Source organism: Salarias fasciatus, chromosome 20, assembly GCF_902148845.1.
Source record: "Salarias fasciatus chromosome 20, fSalaFa1.1, whole genome shotgun sequence".
Lineage (NCBI taxonomy): Eukaryota > Metazoa > Chordata > Actinopteri > Blenniiformes > Blenniidae > Salarias > Salarias fasciatus.
In genome coordinates, this window is record NC_043764.1 from 20,546,886 (window position 1) to 20,572,233 (window position 25,348).

General features: G+C 42.1%; 1 protein-coding gene across 3 annotated transcripts; it reads left to right on the plus strand.

Annotated features, from left to right (window-relative positions):
- On the plus strand, nucleotides 1-24,816 carry dlgap4a (discs, large (Drosophila) homolog-associated protein 4a). Of its 3 annotated transcripts, none has more exons than XM_030117862.1 (11): nucleotides 1-1,243; nucleotides 1,987-2,222; nucleotides 2,579-2,656; nucleotides 3,231-3,378; nucleotides 5,120-5,339; nucleotides 14,858-15,282; nucleotides 15,362-15,459; nucleotides 17,479-17,915; nucleotides 19,144-19,235; nucleotides 20,723-20,875; nucleotides 21,412-24,816. In XM_030117862.1, exons 1-11 carry the CDS (start codon nucleotides 23-25, stop codon nucleotides 21,634-21,636), a joined length of 3,333 nt encoding a protein of 1,110 aa, XP_029973722.1. In that variant the 5' UTR covers nucleotides 1-22; the 3' UTR covers nucleotides 21,637-24,816. The 3 variants fall into 3 exon arrangements, with proteins under 3 accessions (XP_029973722.1, XP_029973723.1, XP_029973724.1); XM_030117863.1 differs by having other exon boundaries at nucleotides 1-1,231; XM_030117864.1 differs by lacking the exon at nucleotides 2,579-2,656.
- The last annotated feature ends 532 nt before the right edge of the window (nucleotides 24,817-25,348 follow it).

Here is a 25,348-nt window from a genome sequence, read left to right on the forward strand (position 1 = left end):
TAAGGACGATCCCACAGCCACCATGAAAGGGTTAGGAGCCAACCGCAGTCGCCACTTGTCCGACTCGTGCGAACCTCCGGGGTGCCCTCAGAAGGCTCTGTGTCCCTTGAACTCTGACCCTCACAGCGCCTTTCTGTTGAGCCCCACTATAAACCACTATGGCACCCTGGACCCCCACCTCCACCAGTGTCAGCCCACCAGCCCCACGGCCCTGACCCCGGACTGCCTGCTGCCTTTCAGCCAGATGTCCAACAGCAGCACCTTCCCGCGTCTACATTTCACCTCCCAGACTGAGCAGGCGGACTGCTCCCAGGGCTGTATGGCTGGTGGCGGCGGCGTTGGCCAGGGCAGCAGGGCGGGTACATTATCCACCTCCTTGTCGATGGGCATGGGCTTGGGTCTGGGCCTGACGGGTGCTCCGATGATCACCAGTGGATCAGCCACCATTTCCTCTGCAGCGGCCGCCAAGATGAATCGACTACCCTCCAACCTTTTAGACCAGCTGGAGAGGCATCTGCCCCTGCAGCGGGACGGCTTCAGCACGCTGCAGTTCCACAGAGGACGTATGTCGAAGCAGCGCAGTGAGAGCCCAGGACGCATACGCCACCTAATGCACTCTGTCCAGAAGCTGTTTGCCAAGTCGCAGTCCCTGGAAAACTCCGCAATCAAAGGTAGCCTGAACGGGCGTTCTTCTGGAGGAGGCAGTGGAACGACTGGAGGCAGTGAGGACGGCGGTAGACCGAGCCGCAGGAGCAAGAGCAAAGACAGGGCGAAAACTGAGGGGCCCAAGCAGAGACCTAGACCTAATACACTAGGCCTCTGGAGCTCCGACGACGCCCTGGACACTGACACTACCAAAGCTGGCACTATCGCTGTAGGTTACCGCAATCCTCTGAGCATGATGACTCTCGGCAGAGCGGTGTCAGACAGCCAGGCTGCTCCCAGACATATCCCACAGGGCTACAACACCATTTCTGCACATACTCTCAAGACCTCGAAAAGCAGCAGTGACCTCAAGTTCCTGGCATGCCAAGCGACGCAGGTAGTAAGCAAGGAAGAGGCGGGACCCACCCGGGGAAGCAAGGACGATTCTGTGGTGAAGAGAGGCTCCTGGTCCACTCTCACACTCAGCCAGGCCAGGCAAGTGCTGCAAAAGGGCTCTGCGACCGTCAACAGGACCCTGCTTAAGTCAAAGTCGTGCCATCAAGACCTGGCACAGCAGTTCCTACAGGTAGGAGGGCCAGTGAGTATTCATCTCCATCATCATTCTTTGTAAGTTTGCATGTTATTTTTTATATAAGTTCTGTAAAGTAGATTTCCACCATTGATCATGTTTTTAACACTTGAAATCAGTTTTTTGTTAACACAACCATTCTTATTTTTACCACTTATGTATGCTTTATCCTGAAGCTTTACACCGAGTCACATTTATAATTTTTTCTCAATTTTCACAACATTCATGTGAATAACATTATTTTCTATTGTCTACCAGTTTTATGTGCTGTGCTACTTTGACAAATTACACACAAACTCAATGCCATGAATGTACGTATTCAATGAGTGAAATGTTTAAAAAAAAAAATTATTATCTTTTGTGTGAATAATACTGTATATAGGTGTGGTAACAAACGTCATGTAAAGTACATGGGTTTGTACTTTGTGCACATTCTTTTACAGCTGTCAGCTTGCATTGAGCCAAATATATTTTTGGGCTTTTTGGTTTCTTACGTTTACTCATTGATGAATTTAAATCAAGATTTTTTTAATGTTTTAATGACTTTCCCCAGTGCTGATGACAATATCTCCAGAGCTTCCACAAATATTTGGAAATTTATTGTAGGCTTAAATAGTTTGAGTATAATTGCCTACATATGATCAAAATCTGACTAAAACCCAGAGAGAAGCACTATCAGCGTGGTGCACAACTACAGCATTTATAACATTAAAAGTTTTAAAGGTCTTCCATGCACTGTGTGTTTAATCCAGGTCCCCCTCGGGGACTGGGCAGGCACTTTGGGTCGCGGACGGGCCAGAGGAACTGAGATCCCTTGTCGAAGGATGCGCAGTGGCAGCTATGTAAAAGCTATGGGAGACCTAGAAGACAGTGAGGACTCAGAGGGAAGCCCCAAACCTTCCCCGAAATCCGCGGCTCGTCGCCAGAGCTACCTGAAGGCGACCCAGCATTCTCTGAGCGAGCAGCAACCACCACCACCTCCACGCAAGTGAGTGCCGCAGCCTTAAACCCGTCACATGAGGATTAGAGCCTTGAATGTCACACTCATTGTCTTGTTGTAGTTGAGTTTTTGTCATTCATTGACGCATAAACAAACACCAATGGGTGTCTGATAAAATGACTTCGGAGTGACATCTCTCTTATATCCCTCGATGCAGTCAGCAGGTGGCAGCATCCTGCTAATAATAGTCCAGACATGCAGCGCCAAGTCAAACAAACTCATAAAAGCTGTGAGAAGAAGCAGATATGCAGCTGTTGGAGTCGGGATATGGAATGATTGTTATTTGCTGGAAAAGCAGAGGTGAAATATTGCCATGTGTTTTACCCCTCCATCCTCACGGACAGGCCTCGTTGCTACGCTCTCATGCGGGAGGATTATCTGTGGTCTCCTCTGCAGAGTGCATGCTCTATGCAGCATCTGAGGTCAGTGTCAACCATAGGCAGGCAGTGTGGCCCTTCCCTCCACCCCCCAGCAAGCCTCACCACTCTTACCCGCCACCTTTTCTCTTTTTTTTTTTTTTGTCTAACCCTTCCAGCAATCCTCCGTTCTGCTCCCCACTTCCATCTCTTACCTTGCACTTTGAGTGGCGTGCCAGTCCCTCAAGCCCCAATTTCATAACATGCAAATGTTCCATGGAAATCACTCCGACAAAGCACACCCTGTCGCTTAGTACACACACATTTTCACTAACGCAAGCAGCCAAATTGACAAGCCAGGACAGAGGAAATGAATTTCTAACATTTCTCAAAACACAAATTTTTAAAATTCTTGTTCAGAAGCTTTGATTATAAATCATTTCCTCTGTGCTGCAATTTAACACCCTAACACATCACTCTCCACAATCCTGAGCAACATTTCTTTCTTCCAAATAAAAACTCAGGAGAACTTTTCAGAGTATGCTTTTGCGTTAGCTGTAGATACAACCCATGAGAAACAGGCCTCACGCTTTCCGTTCCCTGACTTTTGAGAAAATGATTGTTCTGCTCATTCCTGCAGCTCTCTGCCGTCGCTGAAGGAGCTGTCCACTAATCGGAGTCTTGATAACCTGGACTGCCTGATGAGCCCTTTGGAGGCCGCTCCGCGCCACAGGATCAGTGATTTCAGCCATTGCATCGGTACACTGGGCAGAGTCTCAGGCACTCAGGTATGTCCGTTATCTGGCCTAACTGGGGAGCGTTTGACAAATGTTTTCTATCTTAACTGTATTTATGAAGGGGGAACATGGTAGTGGACTGGTTAGAACTCTGTTTACCAGCTTTTTTTTCCAGGATTTCAATGTAGAGTTTGCAGCTTTGATGCACTCAAAGGGTTTTCTACATGTACTCCAGTTTCCTCCCACAATTTAAATAAGATGACTATTTGATCATTAGTGTTTCCAGTATGAAAGACGGATGGATGGTTGGATGTGTGTAGCTGGAGCTGTGTTGAGAGAATTAGCTCTGTTGTATCATACTAAAAGTGCTCATTTATTGACTCTCTTTATTAATAAGAAATTGTTAGGAAATTATAATGCAGCTGAAATGTAGACACAACAACCTGCAACATGTAAAGCAAATCTCTTTAAAACAGTGATAAATATTGAACATGATAATCTCATGGAGGTAAACAGTACTGCGGGATTTGTCTAAAAGCATTATTTCTCACTGAGTGTGCACAATACACTGACATTAGGGTGCAACTATTTATATCTATTGATTTTTTTTTTTTTAAACTGACTGAATTTTTTTTTCTTGAATCATCCGCAAAACCAAAATAGCATTTGAGATAAACTGTATTATTTTAGGGAGTTGTGCTTTTGAATAATATATATATAAAAAAAAACATCAGCATAAGCTCTGCCATTTCAAAGGTACTGGGAGAGAATATTTAAATGTGTGGCTCTGAGACTGCAGACACACAGATGAATAAACCTCTTGGGATTGAGGTAGAGGAATAGAAAAATGTTTGAGAGCAGTTGCAGAATGTCAAAGTAGAAATGTGCTTCGGTATAAACCTGAGGGAGGGTGCTGTACATCTTAATCAGGAGCAGGACAAGACCGGGAGGCTTACTTACAAACCATCAACATTCGATGGTGAAATACTTTCCAGAAAGAATTAGAACCATATTCACACATATTTGACTTAAATCAAATGATGAATGAAATACTTTAAGGAGGAAGATACATTTGATCAAACTAAAAAATGTCCTGGTACTTAAGTACAGCACTTTGCTCACCCTATTTTTTTATGGTAATGTTCCACCCACCACATGATGCTGTCGTATACTTGCTGCTAAATTGCCAAACATAAAAATATCTACTACTGCTCATATCCTTGCTTTTTATGTTGCTTGATCAAACACTCCAGGCAACGCCCGATGACAACATTTATTCCCACCAGAAGGCAACAGCATACTTTCATGCAGCAATGATAGAAAAGCTATTCTGGGCATTTCACATAACGCTGCATGGCTTATTTTCATATTGTCACTACGCCATAGATTGAAAAAAATCACCCCTTTCTTGTAGAGTATTAGAAAAAATACTCTATTTATTACTTTATTTGTCCAAAACAGGACAGAGTTTGATAACTAGTCTTAGCCTACAAAATATCTATCGCACAAATCATTGCTTTAAACACTATAACCCAGTTTTATTAACATACTCTGAAGTCATTCTATTGCAGAATCAGCACTTTCCCTTTTGATGCTTTTATTTACTCATGGTGCATAATTTTGCTTCAGTTGGCTCTTCAATACATGACATTCACTTGTCATTGACTTTTTTTTTCCTCATACAGAAACAAACTATTGAACCACTTTTTCTGCTCCCGAGTGTTGAGTGCGTAGTTTTTGGTCCACCCTCTGCCCTCAGCCTGTGAGTGTGCGTGTGCATGCTTTCTTTCAGGTATGCGGGCAGGGCTGTGGGCACACCGTGGCATACTGTGAGGGGGAATCGCAGGCTGTGGAGGCTCTGGATTTGCCTGCTCCTACATGCTTCCGCTCGCGCAGCCACAGCTACCTGCGGGCCATACAGGCGGGCTGCTCCCAGGACGAAGACACAGCTTCTGTGGACTCAGACTCACCACCACCCACCGCTGCAGGCTACGGCTTCAGCTCCAACACCAGTGAGTACCAGTGAGGGGGAGACCGTTTCAGTTGTGTAAAAAAGATTTAAATGGAAGGAAATACCTGACATCAAATACCACCCACACACTTTTTGTATTTGCACTTCTTTATGCCAGCAAAATGAACGCAATACAAAGGGCTAATGTGCAGGATTTTAGGGAATTTTGTGGGATGGTCGCAGAGTTCAAACAACTGAATATCGCCAAAAATGTAATAACGACTAACATCCTGCCAATAATGTAATAATTTTGGCCTTTTTCAGTGTAATCAAGCGCATAGCTTAATAACTTGACAACAGTGTAGTAAGATATTTGATCCATTTTCCTGATAGCTGCAGCCAATAATGTAATAATGTATGAATAGAGATTTTCTTGGAAATAAAATGTTTTGGGTTTTTTTTGCTGAGCTTGTGCAGTGTGTTAAGCAAAAATAGGTATCGTCATTGTGGATGTGTCCTCTGCAACACTTAATCTCAATCGTTTATGTAAAAGATTAACCATTTTATTAGATTATTAGCTTGTTATTAGGTTATTTGATTTATGACATTTAGAATGACTGAACTGATTACGCGATCGGTTGTTACATACATTACTTACTTTCTGCCATTATACCAATTCTGAACGCATTGTTAACAGAGATTGATGTTTTACACCAGCCTCTTGGGTGAAAGTCCTGAAAATAATATGTTGCTTAATCATTCCTACATGTCTTCTGCCATAGGTTACTTGACCATGAAGTCACTTTCATACTTTGATAGTTACAGTTTGGTAGTTTATACCCCTGTCCCATCAGAATATATAAAAAGGAGCAAACCTGAAACACATCACTGTTTACAGCTCTGCAGCTCTTTCACAGCTCTGTAGAGACATACTAAATGATGGATGCAGAAAAAATACTGGTAGCTCCCCCTGTGATTACACTGTGTAATTTATTGAAACACAACTTATACACACTAGTGATTTTAAGAAAATTTAAAGAAAAATACAATTCATGAACTTATTTGAAAGTGATGAACATCACAATCAGTATTTTATAGTAGGTATATGCTTCTCATTGCATAGGTGTAGTTAACTGTCTATTGTTTTACTGTGTGTGTGTGTGTGAGAGAGAGTGTGTTTCGGAAAAAAAGTTTTAGTCTGAATAAGGGCTTTCTGTTTACAAGTTGCTCCAACCCTGGCTTTAACAGTGCACGCTCACAAAAAATATTCTGACAGGAACTGACTGAATATTGCATCGTGAGCAACTTTCCTCTGAATGTATGAATAAATGAATGCAGGAGAAATACAATATGACTTTTCTCATAAATCATAGGCATCGTGACAAGTATAGCATCAGAGTTTGACCTCATTCGGCTAACATAATATTTTGGGTGTATATTTTGTATTCATGAGATAAACTGTACAAATAATTCATATCACAATCTGCCTTTGTTGAAATGCTTGTCTTAAGGGGATTCTGTGTAATAATGACTGCATAAATTTTCACAATAACAAAAATGTTGAAGAGCATACTCTTTTGTAAATAACTTCACTTTTAACTATTTATATATTTTATGGATATGACTATACAGTACTAGTATTTTCTTCCAGGGAAATCAACCTTCCCACACAGATAAACCCTGTAATTTATTGTTCCAGAGCTGAAAATCAAAACTGGAGGCTATCCAAACAAGACTCTTTTTCTGTGAAATTGTTAGAATAGCATCCAATTTACCTGACATCAGTCTAAATGCTCAGTCTAAATGCTTTAAAATTCTATTTGAAATAGGCTTATATTTATGCTGATATTTAAAAGAATCTGCATTTGTGAGGATTATTGATTCACACTTTTGATTCAGTCAACAAAATGTTTTTTCTTCATGTCTGACTTTTGTTGTGTTATCTTGTGAAGACTTTTCCTACGTTATTATTTCTGTAGTGTGACCTTAATTGTCAAACAAATCCCTATACAGCCATGTAAATGTCCCCCACTCTCCCCTAAAATGATAAAATGTGCATTTAAATGTGTCTTGGTCACTTTGTGTCTTTTCATGGCTGTTTGTGTTTTTAATGAAAGCCTGAGCTTTTTTTTGTGTGCCTTTCAGTCTCTATTTTTGAGTCTTTTAAAAACTGTTGTCATTTCATGGTAGTTTTGTGTCGTTTTTGTAATAGCTTTATGACCTTTAAATGTATGTCTTCTGCATGTTCAGACTGTTCATGTCCCTCCCAGGTGCTTTTATGGTCATTCTGTGTCTCTTTATGGCTGTGCTGTGTTGCTTTGAAGTGTTGTTATCCTTCAGGCACAAAGTCTGTGCAATAACCCTTACTTAACCATGCAAAGACTTCATTTAAATTAAAAAATTGAAAATAACATTTGGACTTTCATTTTTTAACTAATTGTTATATTATTATTATTATTATTATTATTATTATTATTATTATGTTTTTTGTGTGACCCACATACTTGGTTCAACATTCCCATATTTCCCCATTGTTTGGGCAACAATAGCTGCATATGTGGTGGTTTTTTTCATGTCTAGACCTCAGTCTGTTCCCGCGGCGTCAGAGGCTAATGAAGCGCACCTGATGAACGCGTTCACAAACAACGTCAATGCCGACGCGCGAGCCAATCAGCGCAGTGTTCGATGAGCTCGAGGCCCACAGCCGTCCAATCAGCGACCAGAAATCCGTGACGAAGACAACGTGGACTCCAATCCTCGTCGTCAAGGGCGTGTACTACAAATCTTTTCTTCACCGCGTCGCGGCATATCTTACGACAGGACTCTGTACCGTAGTCCGTCTTCATACTATCTGCCTTTCATGAATGAGAATGAAAATCTGGATGATCAGCTCACCCCCCACACAGTAAGGTTTTCTTCTTTTTTCCTCGGTAAGGTGCGGACTGTTCGTTGCTGTCGATACGCTAGCACAACGACCAGCTAGCGCGAGCTAACGTTAACGGTGTGGTGGTGGGTTAAACCAGCTAGCTAACGTGGATGAAGAAAGGGGGATGAAACCGTGATGCGAGCCGTCTGTGGCAGCCAGGAGAGGCGAGGCAGGGCAGGCAGCTCAGTGGCGGCTGTCGTTACAGAGGCGGTAATGGGGCAGAAAGCCTCCTCTTTTGTTGCCTCTCCCGTATCAGCTGCATTACGCCCCGGGCTAACGTTGCCTAGCGTTAAATACCCGGTGTGGCAGCACGCCGCGCTGAGCGCTGGACTGGTTGTTAGCAGCAGATGCTAACCGACGTTGAGGCGTCGACAGCCGGGTATGGACACTTCGATGCAGTTTAGCCTCCCTGTCCATCTGTCATAGCACATAGCTGATATTGCCTCATACATTCAGGGGAAAAAGAAACTCACTGCTCCAAATATATTCATTTTGAGGCGTTTTAATCGCCATTCACTGACTCGGGCCATTCATTCAGAAGACATATAATACCAAGGTTTATGTTGAAAGTGTCTAAAATGGTGTGGAATATACGTGTACGTGTGAGCTGCCAGATGAAGTAATGAGGATTTTCTTTTTGATTCAACATGTGACGCTGATAGTGTTGTAAGGCATGATAGGAACTATGAATCACACTGAACTAAACCTGTTAATCCACCGAAACAAAAGCTCTGACCTGACCCCTTGTCCGAAAGATGTTATTCAACTCCTTTGATCAGATCAGATGTTTTCACGTAATACAGCTGTACTGCTTTGTGCAAGAAGTCAGTAGACTTTGACTTGAGCAGGTTAAAGATAAAGATGTGATTCTTCTTACAAAACTGTTGTAATCACTGCTCCAGAGTGATTATATCCATTACTATCTCTTCAATTTGTGACAAGTTGAGAGTATTTGTATTGGTTTTTCCAATAAACTTGTCAAACAAGTTAAATTGCATCATTATGCAAACTGTCAAAATCCTTAGGTTGAATTTTTTTTTTCTTACAGTGCTGTCACTGATTTTGATCTTAATCCATACAGCTGTTCATTAAATGTAAAGAAACACTCTGGTGTTTTTCAATATGTTCTGAAACCTCTTGAACTTTAATGTCTGCACTGTAGCCCACAGTTTTATGTGCCATTTTTATTCAGGAGCAAGATACCATGTGTTAAGTCCTTGGGACAGAATCAATAATTGATGCTCTTCCTGTACTGCGAGTGCTTTGCAGTTCAGCAGTTTGGACACTTCACTTTGCTTTTAGAGAGAGGCCACCTGACAGTAAGATATGTACTCAAAAGGGCAGAAACATCTTAGGTGAGCTCTCAAAGTAACATTAACTACATATTCTTTGAAGTTTAACGGCTACTTATGAGTGTAATATCTGGGGCAGTGTTAAGTTATTTGTAAAGTGTGACATTGCCAAGTTCTTTAAACAAGCTACTGAGTGTAATCAAATGTTCCGTCTTTGAAGCTTTATTGTAGCTACAAGGCGTGTTCACTGTTGTCAGAAGTGAATTACTGGAGATGTGGTGTGTCTGTGTGTTGCCTTGGATAGACTGTGAGTCATCCTTCAGTGTTGCACTCTCTTCCGCTCACACTCATTGATGAGGTAATCGTTTCACTGAATGGCAAAAACATTGGCGTTTCACTGTGAGGCACACAGTATGATAAAACTAATTTTATTCATGAATATTGTACCTTATCATTAGGAACTTCTTCACTGTAGGCGGAAGCATTCTTTCTAAGATGGAATTAGGTTTTTCCAGTTCAGGAAAAATAAGTTTTAAACCAATAACTGAAAGACACTTTAGTCCAAGGATAATGTGCATTTTATTTGCTGAATTTGCTTTTGAAAATTTACCGGCTTTATTTCTAAAAACAGAAAATCACTTCCTTCCATAAAATAAAAAAAATACTGAAAATCAGATTGCTTCAATCTTACAAAAGAGTTTTAATTGTGACAGGTTTGACCTGTGGGACACCTCCTTAATGTCTTTACATTAGCTGATTAAGTTGTAACCCAGACTGCTTCCCCACTCCAACAGGTCAGACGAAAACCCGCAGGAGGTCTTAAAGATATTAGACAATACAGAGCATAAGCATGCACAAACTCTCTGGCAGTGGATATTCTCAGATTAGCCCTTTGTCTGTTATACAAATGTTCTGAAGGCAAATCATGTTTTTTTCTTTGTCAAAATGCATATATACATATTTTAATTTGCAGTTTTGATTCTTTATATAAGTTTTAACTTTGATTTTTTTGTTCCCTTAAGCCAAAATGAAAAGACAACTTCTGCAACTCTATGTGAGTTAAGTCAAATAGATGTCTTTTTTTTTTTTTTTGCTGAAAAGCTCCCCTCTGTGTGATGAATGTGGCTGAAACCATGTTTGGCCACAGCTCTGCCCTGGTTTAATCTCAGAGTTTGTAACTCCCACAGTCTGCCAGCCTGCTGTACTATCTCACAGTAAGACTGGTTATTCATGGGCAGAGCTTCTGCTCCCACCTCTTTTCATTATATTACCCTTGGCTCTAATCCACAGTTATACAAAAGGATCTTCCACACTAAGCCACGATACTGTTAATACAGCTTTGTGTGTACTTTGCTTTTTATATTTTCCACTTGGTGGTTCAGTTGAGACCAATGAGGAACCAGACTTTTCACTCAAAGAAGTTCACTGTGAAGCCTAATTAGCACACTGAACTGTAAGCAAGAATCCCTGCACAATGAGTTCAACTGTAATAAACACTGAAATCCCAAACTTCAACTCTAAACAGCAGAAATTCCCAAAAAATTAAAAAGGGTCTTATTTTACAAAACAAACGATTACAATAGCAGCAGTACTCTGCACTGTAAATACTAAGTCATGCCGTCTGATGTTTTAGCCTGGTGTGGAGGACCCATTAGTAGTCATCTGATAGCTCTCAGACAGACTTGCTGATGGAGCTAGAGCATATTATAGGGAAGAGACTACATAGTGTTCATAGTGAAAGCAGTTGAGTTATCATGTGACGATCACAGTGGTGTTGACAACACTGGAAGTGATCTTAATTGTTTTTTGAGTAACAGAGGATTCAGCCCCCTCAAATAAGTGATTTGCAGACAGCTGCTGTCTACGTAACGTGTCAACTTGGCAGTAGGTCCCCTCAATTGCTTTCCTCTGTTAACCTAACTTTCCTTTTTCCCCCCACTATTTGCCAAAGGAGTTCACCATAAAACATGGTAATTAAAAAAATGGATTGCCCCAATCTCCTTTTCTCCTGTCGTCTCCTCTCCTCTTCTTGGTCCTTCATATGACAGATTCAGAAACTCTTTTCACTTTAACCACTTGGTTGTAGTGTATCCAGCAACACAGATGTAAGCAGGGTTGAATAGCTTGTTTGGATTAACAAGCCAAAAATTATAACCAAAATCTGAAACTTCCCCTGTTTTGTATTGTTTAATAACTGCCAATTTCTTCAACTGAATTTCCCCACATAATAGAAATTCAGAAGTTTAAGAGTGTGATTTTTACCCTGGATTTGGATAAAACCCAAAACAGGAGCCAAACAGGTTGAGTGTTTTGACCTTTTTGTTAGTTGCCCAAACAACCACTCCAAGCTTGTGATATCATCCTAATTGCAATGATGTTCATGTTGTGCCATCAACTACTTTCTGTTAATAAAAACAGGCAAACACTGGATGCCGGAACGTCAGAGGGCCCAGTTGTTTTTTTCTTTTAGTGTGCACCCTACAGTTGTCTTTCTACTCTTCCACAGTCATTTTAGATGGCTCTATGCATCAAATTCCTCCCAGACATCAGTTTAGATACTGTTTGTCGACATATTTATTGGTCAAAGTTTGATTTTAGAAAATGATTTTTGATAAGTGAATCAAGGGTGTCATTTAGAGTTTTGAAATGTGAAAGCTCAGCCAGCTGTCAGCTGGCCCTGATTCAGAGCTCAAGAGTCTGGGAAGTACATCCGCCTCATAATCACCTCCTACCATTTTGCTCGTGGATGGGCTGTTATAAGACAGCCGTCTCAACACGTAATGCAAAATCACAAGGAAAAGGATTGTTCAGGGTGTGAATAATCTGCAATTAGCCCACTTTACTATGACTGCCTGTTTGTAAACACTATAAGTGCCACTAACCTATTTGCTGTTGTTGCATAAATCCTCCCGTTGTAAGGCTGAATAAGAATAGCACATGTGTGGCTCGTCACTGACAGATAGTTGGCATAAGCTCAGCTGTGTATGAGAGACAGAGTGCAGCCTTGTGGACACAAATGCGATGAAGGCATGTGTTGGCCGCACATAATTGGGCACATTAAATAACTTAAGGAATGTCATGCATCCATGACATGAAGTGTCACATTCTTGGGGAATAAATGCTCTCTTTTTTTTGCATTTCCTGAGGAGACACTGTCACTGCAGACTGGTGCTACTTGAGCAGCACATGAACTGCATAGAGCGAATTCCACAGCCATGTTTGTGTATGTTGGTGGGATTTAATGACGGCTTTACTGGTTTGCTGTGAGTCACTGGCTGATGATGGAGGAGCTGCTCCCACAGAATTACAGGGTGTTAGGTTGCTATTTAGGTTGAAGCCATGCTTGGAGAGAGTGAACACCACATTTTCATGATTGACCCAAAGTGGTGCTCCTTGAATTACTCGGCTTAATTTTTTTAAGAAAAAGTTTCACCCGTTATATGCGAGTAAATTCTGTAATTGGTCTGAAGGATTCACGACTGGGTGCTTTGTCCGTTATCTGGTCGTGATGCTTGTCCAAAAGCATTTTAAACAGTATCTCTCCCCCTCAGTTTCTCCCATGCTTTTTCATAGTTTTTTATCCTGTTACACAGGAGTTCACTTCCTATCATCTACCACATCGCTGCAGTTTGACTGATGACAAAAAAAGAGGCACCGAGCCCATTCCTTCTCTCTGACTCAGATTCTTTGCTCAGTGGTAATCCACTTTTGGGCCTCAGTTCAGTTTCTGTTGAGGGAATTTGTGAATCTATTTGTGAGTTTCAGGGTTTCAATCCCTTTTGTGAGCTATGAAAATAGTTTTGCCTTGATAGATTTGTTTTAGTACAAAATGAGTGATTTTATGTTTAATGTTAAGTTGTTTGTGTGAATAGACACTGATTTAAGTCGGTTTCATTTTATGTCTAAAAATGTTCTCAAGACCAACTTCTACATGTTCCCTTTGAGAGTAGCATGATATAATCTTTGTGATACTTTCAGGACCAATTGAATTAATTATTCTTTAATTTTACACAATATGAAATCATGTGAGATTGACAAATGTAGACATTTTGTAAAAAATTAATAAAGACACCTAGTCTTAATGACTTTACCAGCTACGCCTGCCGGCTTATTCCTAAGGAAATCACAGAGGTGTGATGCATTTTCTAATGGTTATAACATAAAAGAAATGTTTATGGAGCATATTATGTTGGAGAATTAAAATGAACTTTTAAAAACCATTTAAAATGCCAGTTCTACACCATTTGGTAATTATCTCCATTTGGTTGCTTTCCTCAGCAAGTCCTTCAAACTTGCACTATGGAGTTGGCTAGTTCTTGTGCCAGATGCCCTTTCTACTGCATCTGGGACTCTCACCCAGGTTCCTCACAGTCATGAGTCAATACCTAACCTGATGCACTACCTTACCACTTCATTAAAAAAAAAAAAAAAGAAATCAATTTTTAAAAGCTGGCAAGCACAAGTTGGTTGAAATCCCACTGCCGACAGGTCTTTTCTAGAGAGCCCTGAAAAAGCCTTGAGGGTGCAGCCAAAATGCATTCAGTTGAAGCTGGCACAAATGCCTCAAAGCCAGGACGTATCTGGATGAAGTATGAAAGGCACTCTGTACATAAATTAAGCTTATTATCTGGGCTGAACATCCGTAATTGGCTAAATAAAATGAGCAAATTATGTGGCCAAACAATTGTGGGTGTTTAAGTGTCTGAGAACAAAGTGAGTGTGGGAGAGAAGTTAAACTTTCTCAACGGATTATTTGGTGTTGCAGCATGGAAAAGCACTGAAGGGACTGGCTGATACATCAGGAGAGTTTTCCTGCTTCGTATGCCTTTTCATCTATTCATATCACGAACTGAAACATGTCACGCAACAGCAAATGGGTTAAAAAAAAAAGAGCGCAAATGTTTTTGTTTGACTTCTCTGTTGACTATTAATTATTCATATGTGGTTAAAACACAAAGCACCAGAGGAGGAGTTTGCTTTGGTTTTTTTGTTCGTGAACCTGGGAAAGGGTTGTTAGCAGGGAAGGCGTAGTTGTCCTGTCTGACAGTCCCCAGAGCACCAGGCCCATGAAGGTGTGGCGTGTGAAGGAGGATCCCCAGAGACACACTGACGTCAATAGGATACAGCCACTAGAAACACAACGCTGCATAGGGAAAGATATAGTACAGTTTAGTCGAGGCAGCAGTGAGGCCAAAGTACAGGTTTGTTTTTCAAATGTCATGTGATTGTTTTATGATCTTGCACTCGATGGTTACCAGCTGGCTCAGGTCACAGTTTAAATTAGTTGAGAAAATGACAGTGGGTTTCTCAGCTCTCTCTCTCTCTCTCTTTTTTTCCTCCTGTGTTGCTTTCTTTCAGCAGTCAGCAATAGGAAGGCTCCTCCTCCAGTCCCGCCCCGCACCACCTCCAAGCCCCTCATCTCCGTGACGTTGCAGAGCAGCACCGAGTCGGCTCAAGACACTTACCTTGACCAGCAGGACCGTGGCAGCGAAGCAAACAGCCAATCGGGACGTAGCAACTCGTCCGACAGCCTCTGTAGCATACGCACAAGCAGCCTGGCTAAGGGGACCCAGCCTACACCAGCCCCTGTCCCCGCTGCCACCCCTGCACCTTCTGCGGCCTCTGTACCTCCTGTTCCAGCCCCCCGAGAACACCCTCCCATCACCACTGTTACTACCACCACTTCCACGTCGACTCAGTCCCAAAATGATACCCTGAGTATTGCCATCACCGTAGAGCAACCCCCAACTGCACCCAAGAGGAAATTGTCCTCTATTGGAATCCAGGCAAGTTCTTTCGCCGGTGAAAAGGCTTCATGGTTCAGATAATAGTTTGCTCATGGTTTTCTGTTTTGGGTATTTGCAGGTGGATTGTGTTGTGCCAATCCCAAGAGAAGAACCTTTACGTCTGACTGCGCCTCTGAAGTTTCAGTCAATTGGAGTTCAAGTAGAGAACGGCAGGCCGTAAGTATGCATTCAAAAGAAAATCTGTAGGAGCATGCCCATATGGTGTAGTTTTAAAGCATTAAATGGGAAATTATAGATTACTGAAACTGCCTTGATTTTTCTGCTCTACAGGAGGGCTTCAATGATTAGTCGATGTAATCGATTGCTTTGACGCAGAAATCTGTGTCGATGCTTCGTGTTGTAAATTGCTGTATGATAAAAGTCCCACACCGGGCGCTTGGTGTTTATCTGTCACTGCAGTACACTGCAGGAAGTGCGGGGGGCAGTATAGCTGTCTGTTTACGTTCCGCAGGGAAACAGAAGAAGATTCTAGCCCCCATTCTAGCTGTCAAGCCAATGGATGCTTTTCTGCATTTTACTCTCACCACGGTGCACTGCGTTCACAAAGCAACCTGCCACAAGAGATACGTAACCACTGTGGAGGACGCAATGTGGGGTGACATCGCAAACTTTCTGTTAAATAAGAGAGCAAGAGGCTTGTGAACTCCAACACGGTTTCCAAAGTTTGAGAAAATTTCACTGAAAATAAACCGGCGAAACGAACAAACTCTCTGAAGCCCAATTCTCATTCAATAGTAGCACTACAGACATGCACAAACACCCTAAACACTGACAGCCCTGGTGATGCTGTTATCATCATGTACCACAGAGAATAGGTGCTTAGAAATAAAGAAGATACTTGTGACTAATCAAAAATAGATTAGTCGACAACAAAATAATTGTTAGTTTCCTCCCTACTGTTTCCTAATCCTCCACATTTTCCGAACACTCCTAATCTCCTTAACTTGTAACTTAGGTCAATGTTGCTACATAGTATGCAGCAAAATATTTCAGGTTTACAATTGTTCTTAAAAGGTGCAGTAACGCTGTGTCACATGGTTAAGCGCGGCACTTGACCAGCTGCAACCCACAGGCAGCGCGCAGCAATCAGTGTAGACATAAAATACAGAATGCTGCGTTGCTTGTTTGGCGACTGTTGGGAACTCACGATTGGCTCTGGAACCTGAAGTAGTGACGAGCTCGCGATGCCCACCAAAGCTATTCCGATCCGTACCTCTCAGTTTAAAAGGGAAAAAAGCTTGACCAAGACATGTTTGATAGAGAAGATAGTTGTTTTAAGGGAATGCTCCTTCCATGCAGGGTGACAAATGGGAACGTTTTTAATTATTTTTAAAGTAGACTTTTGCTCATTGCACCTTTCAGTTTGAATGAATTACATGATTTATCAGGTGATGGGATTGTGGTAGTGTTGCAGGCTATTAATTTAATGTGAAGGGTTGAGAGATGGGCTTCGGTAGGCAGGTTTGGCAGTGACAGAAGTCCTGCTGTGGGAAATTGAAACAGCAGTGCAAGTTGACAAGTCCCACTGTTTATGTAGTGACAGCGTCCTGCTGTGAATGAGTTCCTGTCAGGTTTGGAAATATTCTGCCACACATTTTGTCACTTGTATACTTTATTGTAAGAAGGCAGAAATGTTAAGTGGTATAGATTTTTAGTCACTGTCAGGCATTGTGTGTCTGAACTGTGTTTCCTTTGCTTTTTCCTCCACAACCGTTGTTTCCTCCCGTGTCATTATTTCATCTGTGTTGCTGGAGCATCTGTAGTCGGTGAAGCAGTGAGTGTTTGAGGTCATTCAGCAGTCAGCCTGGCAGCAGCACAGCAGCACCCTGTTCTGATTGATGTCCATTTACTGTTGTTTTGACTGTAGTGAGCTGAACATAGAAAGAAGCTGGCCATTTAAATGTTTGCAGGGCACTGTAATTTCCCTTAATCCCTTTTGTTTGAGAGCTTGCTTCTTTTTCTCATACTCATTATCTCTGATTTTCATTAGGCTTTCATGCGTATACCTGATCTGTCGAGTTCCTGATGTTTGAGGTCATGGTTGTTTACAACGGATGATAAACAATCAGCTGTCTCAAAGTCCTGTCAGTTAAATCTGCTGACCTCACGTTGTTACAGTGGAATGTTTTCGATCCATCATTTATTAGCTGCTGATGTTTATGCACCTCTCTGCAGTCTCAGCCGGGACAGCAGCATGGCCTCCAGACAAAACACAGAGACTGAGCCTCAGGAGCCACAGGATGCCGCGCCCACAGAAAACAACACAGCCAACTGCACCAACAGTCAGACAGTGAATGCCACTGCGCCAAACGGACAGGACAAAGCCATGGAACAGCAGCCTCTGAAACACACCTCAGCCCCATCCAGGATACCCAACTCGCCCCCAGAGACTCTGGACCCGGCTCTAGATCCGTCTTCGCTGCCGCCGCCAGATCCCAGCCTCGAGTCCGGCAACTGCAGCGCCCAAGGCGATGCCGTTCAACCCAGCACACTAGCATGCCTCAGAGATGGCAACTGGTTCCTGAAGCTTCTGCAGGCGGAGACGGGCCGTATGGAGGGCTGGTGTCAACAGATGGAGCAGGAGACCAAAGACAACAAGCTCTCGGAAGAGGGTGAGTAACACATTTGTATACAATGGCGCTTCAAACATTTAGATGCTTTTTACTTGAGGCATGTGTGCTGGAGCCCAAAATGAGTTGAGATGTAGAAAACTTTAATTTACCCTTCAACCTGCCCTGCCGGGAAGATAATAAGTTATTTGCAAACCATCTTGATTTGCTCAGGCAACATGCAAACCAGACTGTGATCTCCTTTTATCACCTGTACCGATCGGCCTCATCAGAGCTATGCAAATTACTCACTGACGTAAAGAGCAATGCTGCAGCAGCAGCTTCCTTCACATCAAACTTGCATGCATGTGCAAGCAAATATGCTTATAGTTTGAAAAGACGGATATTTCTTATAGTTTAAACATTTGGATTCAGATGTGCTAATCTATATGATGTAAATGGCTTTCAGAGAATCTTCAGTGAGGATTTTTTTTAAACGTCAATAATCCTCCAATTTGCCCAAGGTCTCTTGTGCAACTAAAGGTGAAGAGGTCTCACTGTTGGAACAGATGGTTCATTTAGATGTAAATGGTTCCAAGATAAAAGGAGCGGATCTGGACAGTATCTTCCTCCTTCAGACATGGCAAGGTGCTTCATAATAACCTAAGAGCCACAATGCTGGGGGGGGGGGGGGGGCATTGAACGTCTGTCCAGTCAGTGCCATGAAGAATTAAGTGATGTGACTGTTGGTGAAGTTCACAGACAGGGGACTGGGTCAGATCTCATCCCTGCTGACGACGGACAACAAGAAGAAGCATGACACATTCATTACTGCCTCTCAGTACAGCAGCTCGTTAGAGAGGGAGTAGGCTTTGTTTTAGCTCGTAATAGAGCCACTGCAGACTCATTTCACTTCTTCATCTCCCAGAATACCTTTTTGGGCTTTTAAGCAGATCAATCTCTGCAGCGCCTGAAATATGAATGAGTATGAAGCAGAGGAGCAGTAAAGGCTACTTCAGATTGTCACTGTGGCTTTTTTCAGTGGATCTGCATTATATGTTTCGATTTACATGCCAGTATTAGGCAGGAAAAAGCCCAAAATGATACAAATATTTTCTGGAAGATAGAATTAACAAATGACATATAAGGAAATGATTCACTGTCAACAGATGGAGGTTATTTTTCGCAAACATTCTATCACTTGATAAGAATAAATGCTACATACAGCCTTTTTCAACTTGTCTGTCTAATCCTCCGTGTTGCTTCTGTTGACTTCTCCTTGCTCTTGTAGTGTTGGGGACGATCCGCAGTGCTGTTGGCAGCGCGCAGCTCCTCATCTCCCAGAAGTTTGAGCAGTTCAGAGGACTCTGCAATGAGAACCTGGTGAGTGACCTCAAAACATCCTGTGGAGACCCGCGGGGTGGGCAAATCATTTTACTGTGGGGTTGCGCAAAATATGTATGCTACAGATGGATAAGCCTCAGGCTCCACTCCATTCTGTGAAAACAATATATATACAGTCGAAACCAGAAGTTTATATACACTAAGACTGCTATGCAAAACAATTTGGGAAAGCCCAGATGATGACGCCATGTCTTTGGAAGCCTGATTATAACAATAACGACGCATTGGTTTTATGTAGCACTTTTATGGACACTGAAAGTCACTTTACAGTTGCATTATTCATTCACCCAACACTCGGTGGTGGTGAGCTATGTATGCAGCCACAGGTAGACTTACAGAAGCCAGGCTGCCAATCCGTGCCATCGGACCCTCCAACCACTACCAACCACTCACATTTGTGCTAAAACAGTTTTCGAACAGGTTTCACAATGGTCCAAAATGTATATCAGCCCAAGAACAAAAAGCAAAAGGCCTTGTGAATATGCTGGCTGAAGCTGATAAGAGTGGTCATTATCAACAGAGAAACAAGTGCTGCAGCGACATGGGCTGAAAGGTCGCTCTCCCGGGAAGAAGCCATTACCCCAAAAAACATAACAAAGCCAGATTACAGTTTGCAAATGCAACCCGGGACAAGGACCGTCACTTCTGGAGACATGTCCTGTGGTCTGGCGAAATTAAAATTGAACTTTTTGGCCATAATGGCCATCATTACATTTAGAGGAAAAGGAGAGGAAGCTTGCAAGCCTGATAACACCACCCCAAGTGTGAAATGTGGGGGTGACAGCGTCATGTTGTGAGCTTGTTTTGCTGCAGGAGGGACTGGTGCACTTCGCAAAATAGATGGCGTCATGAGGAAGGAACATAATGTGGAAATACTGAGGCATCATCTCAAGACATCGGCCAAAAACAGGAAAAGTTTAATCTGATTTAATGTTTGACGGCTAAATAAAAGGTCATGTGCCTTTTATATGTAAATTTCTGGTTTCTATTATTTTTTATAATCTGAAAAGCAATATGTTGCATATTAGTTACTATGTTGCAGCTGTGCTTCAGTTTTGTGTGAAGGGCTTTTTGTGTCCGTTAATGTTGGTTTGAAGTGTCACTAAGTTTCCCACAAATCTTGACATGGCTTTACCAGTCACTTCAGGAGAAATGGATGTTCAGATATTCGTGTCCTTTAAATGTTTACATGCTGCATAAATCAGTCTTGCTTGTATTGTACACCCTAATTTTCTTTCAGTGTGCAGGAAACATTTTCACCCTGATGGATGTTCCCGTGTCCTTTTTTGACTCAATTTCCTCAATGTTCTTTTTGTCAAACATCCTCTTTAACAACTCTATTATTGGGGAAATTTAATAATCTCTGAAAGATGATTGGTGTCACGAGAAGGGAGTGTGTGTAAAGAGGGATGTGAACAACTGATTTGTCTAAAGCTGTTCATCGCTGTGATTTTTCCTTTGTCTAGAATATAAATGCCAACCCTCGACCAACGGCACAGGACCTCGCAGGGTTCTGGGATCTGCTGCAGCTCTCGATAGAAGACATCAGCATGAAGTTTGACGAGCTTTATCAACTGAAGGCCAACAACTGGCAGCTTCCCGAGAAGACGGTCAAAAAGGTGACGATTGACGCACAACCTGCAAGTTCAACCAGAATGAGGAGACAGTTTGACTTTTTTATAATTGTAATTAGTCTGGATATTATCATTGCTTCATCATAAGTCTTGCAGCTCATCATACATTAAATGGTACTACAACATTGTTGGATCTTTTTACAGCTTTACTCTAGAAAAATGCACAAATCCATTGTGTGAGACACACATTATAGAAATATTAAACATTCTCAATAGTCTAATATTTTCAATTCCTATAAATTTGAAGTAAGAACTGAAATTACTTTGGGTGTTTATAAGTACAGGTTTGTTTACTTTGATTTTTTTATATCGAAGACAAATTTGTGTGTCAGCTGGAAAGCACAGTTATGATATAAAACATTTGCTGGCATTGAGGTATCATTTAACCTTCACACCCCAGGTTTGCGTTTCTTTATGTTTACCTACATTTAGCGTGTCAAACTGCAGATAAGTAGCCTGTTATTGATAGTCTTCATCTCATGGGACTCTGTATAACCTCTCCTCTGCCTCGACTCCCTCAGGATGAAAACAAGCAGCTTCCATCATCTGTGCCAAAGAAGCCGTCAAAGCCGAAGCTGTCGACAGGGAAGGATAGAAGCGTGGACTCGGCTGTGGACAAGCAGCGGCAAGAAGCCAGGAAACGGCTGATGGCAGCAAAGCGCGCGGCGTCAGTACGACAGAACTCCGCCACGGAAAGCGCTGACAGCATCGAAATCTACGTCCCCGAGGCCCAGACCCGCCTCTGAGAGCAAACCAGCACCGACCATCGAGTAGAAATCATGACTCACTTCAGACATTCATTGACACAAACACACAGATCTGAGACGAACATACGAAAACCTACAACGGATGCACAGAGGTCGATCCCTCATAGCAGCACAGCTGATGACAGGAGGCACATGGGAATCACGAGGCACTGAAATCATTCAAAATACTGCAGATCTCCACTCTGCTGCTGTGGGACTGAAACAACAGATGTTTAATACTATTATTATTGTTATTATTGATATTATTATTATCTAGTAAAGTATTTTGAGACCGTCTTAATTGTGCATTGTCTTGGATAAGGACATCCTGTACCTTGTGAGCTGAAGATTCATGGTATCCCAGAAGTTTACTCTCTGAAACCCCCCACCCCCCACCCACCCCCCCGTCACTGCTGAGTCGAGTCTACCGGCGAGTCGCGGCTGCCTGGTTTACGAACTGAGCTACCATCCACACACACTCAGGACACACATGCAGGTGTACTCACTGTCCACAGAGTCTTCCTGTTCTCTCTTTCTAATAGGCTGCCACTCGTCGGCTGTGGTCTGTACGCTTTACTGTGTAAGAGTTATAAGATGGCGTTAATGTACTCAGAGGTTTAAAATGCAAGAGAACCAGAGGAAGGCAGTAGCATATATATATATATATATATCTATATATATATTCTAAATATCACACTATTACAATGTTCATTTTGTAAATGTTGTATACCAGATTATTTGTTAGAAAGAGGTCAGTGTTCAGTACCAAGGTAGTTTTTTATAGATCGAGTACATTTACTGTCATGATATATTAGCACTTGATGCAATCATTCACTCCACCTTTCTCTCTCTCTCTCTCTCTCTCTCTTTCTTCCCCTCCTCGTTTCACAAACACACACTCACACAGTCTGTGTCTGTGAATAGCTATTGTTTAAAGTCTTAACATCACTTTGTTTTCTGGTGAGGCATGTGCGGAATGACTGGCCAGCCAGTGAGCGTCAGAGGAATGTATGAAGCGTGCGCATCTAGAGCTCATGTCGACTTGATCACTGCACTTTCCATTCACCATCAGATCAAGTTTCTTCACTGCTTTTGTTTTTCTTCAATCATTCACCGCATCCTGGTGTGATGTAGGGGACCAAGACATTCACCACTTTGATAATGGCATTCCCGTTCAACCAGACCACGTGTGAGAGGGTGGGGGTGTGCTCGCTAATGGAAAGACCATGAAGCAGAACAGCATAGCAATAATCAGAATACTTTTAGAGCAAGCAGTGCAGTAGGTACCCAGACCTAAAATCACGTAATCCCCATTTCCTGTAGAGCTTTTTCTTTTCTTTTTTTTCTCCACAAACTGACTTTCCTTGAAAAGAGTAAAATCTCAGGTTGATCTCTCAACAGTAAAAACCACTATTGATGGGATATTTATTTTGCTAACTCAGATGAATTGGCCAAATGCTCAGAGCTATTTGCCAAATTTCCCTCCTTAGTCGAGACTGACTCAGTGATCCTCTGTAAAGAGCGCTGGGTTCTGCTCCAGGTTCAGTTTGACAGCTACAATCGCTTGTTTTCACCACTTCTCTTTCTAGCAGCTTGCACTCCCACCCCCTTTTTTTTTTGTTCCTTTTTTTTTCCTTAAGAATGAAGAGCTGTGGTACATTTTTATTTCCGTCAGTTTAAGTGTCATGTGACAATTTCTTTGAGTTTTGTCCAAAATGAGGTCAACCGAAACATGTCTTGACTCTGTGATTATAATTAAAGGTGCTGCGTGGGACTTCCTGTGTTGTGCCAAGATGGCAGCGATCATCAACATTTCAGCCTCTTTTTGGCGAGGCCTTTATTTAAAGTGATTATTTAATCTAATGATTTGAGCTGCCGGAGTGTGCACACGTCCCCAGCACAGTTTGTTTGCTTTGTGCTCACTGCAGACCAGCAATGCCTCGTCTCTGTAAACTCGTGACACTTCCACTGTGGAGCTGGAATATTATCCATGTTTCCTCAAAGGGAAACACAAGTGCCAAGGGTATTTCAGTGGAGCTGGGCATAGCTGAAACTCATGCACAAGTGTAGGTTGACTCAATGTTGTCGTGTTTGTTTTAAGTAATTTTTGTGGTTTTATTTTAAGAGCTGGCTCTCCCCCTACTGGTCAGTCCTTGCACGGCACTCCAGACATCTTGTTCTGCTCCATTTTAAAATTTTTAGTTGTCATCAAGTGAGAAATGAAGTTGAACTGGGAATGCTGACACAACACCAAGTTGTCAATTTTCTTATTCTCTTATTTGTATTACATCAACAATGGACATGTGCATCTCATTGTCCAAAGAAATCATTAAAGATCCCTTTGCAACATGTCCTGGTCATCATTCTTTGTCTTTTTATTACTCATTCATCAGTAATATTAGCTTCTGAGTTAATATTACCCATAAAACCATACACCTTGAAGTAGAGTAGACATTCTTACTGTGTAATCTCTGAAAGCATGGCCTTCTTCATATAAAATATACAAAGATCCAGTGAGTTTTCCTTTAAATTGATCTGGTGAGAGATCTAAAAAGCTTCAGTTTTGTTTCAGGCATTCAGGGTATGTACTGTAAGTGAGAGTTTATTAACTGTGACAAACGGTGGACAGTTCTTTCCTTTTGAGCCGGTTCCCTTTATTTGCCCGCATACCGAACTTTAAGAGCGAGACCTGATCAGGGATCTTCAGACAGTTTGTTTACCAGTACTTCCTGAGTTTCCAAGGGCTACAAAATGGACAAAACGATGACCAGAAGGTGCAACAGTTCCTGTGGACATTCTGCTCAGCCACTGTGTGGACAAGGCAATATTCTCCAGCCAAGTGATTCCCGGAATTTACAGCGTTGTTAGGCACAGTGGCCATGAAAATCTTTGGGCTATAAATTGGGTCGTTGGGGTGTGTTTGATGGACAGAAACACTCTGATAATCATGCGTTCATGCTGACTTCATCTCCCCCCTGGCTACATATCTGTCCTCTCAGAGATCCAGCGAGGAAAACGAGCAAAAATGATGTAGGATCTTGGATTATCTTGTACTGATGTTATTTTACAAAATAAGCACACATATCTTACAGATGAAAGTTTGTCTGATGTTCTGGTGTATTAGTTAGACACTGTGAGGCTAGTTTCTTTTACCACAATAAAGACTTGTAATTGCAATGAGTCATCATGTGGCAAATCTTCTGTTTTAAATAAGGACAAATATGAACAAATAAAGGGAAATGCCACTTCATTTTGAAATGCATGTATGCTTTATTCCCATCTCATGGATGTTTAAAGAAATAACCTGCATTTAAGAAAATGTTATTTGTTTGAAGAAGAAAAAAATGTTTGTCTGCTTGTTGGCGTTTTGAAAAAGCTGATTTTAGTTCCAGAGGGAAACAGGAGAAACAAATGATATCTGTTAGGGTTCTTCATTCATACAGCACTGCTCAGCGTCTATTGTAGTCACTCAGTGCGATGGTCTCCAACTGTGTGCTGCCATCCTCACCACCTGCTGCTGGTCTTTCCTGTTTTTCACTGCACAGCCTCAGAACGACACAGTGCAGCGGTTGGTCAGGAGGCTTTCTATGCCAGACTGATGTGTTTGCAGGTGTCCTTTTTTTGGAAAGGAATCTAACCAAAAATCACAAATCGGGACATCTTATTGGTCAGTTCTAAGCTGACCATCAGTGCACCGACCCCTGATTCTTTT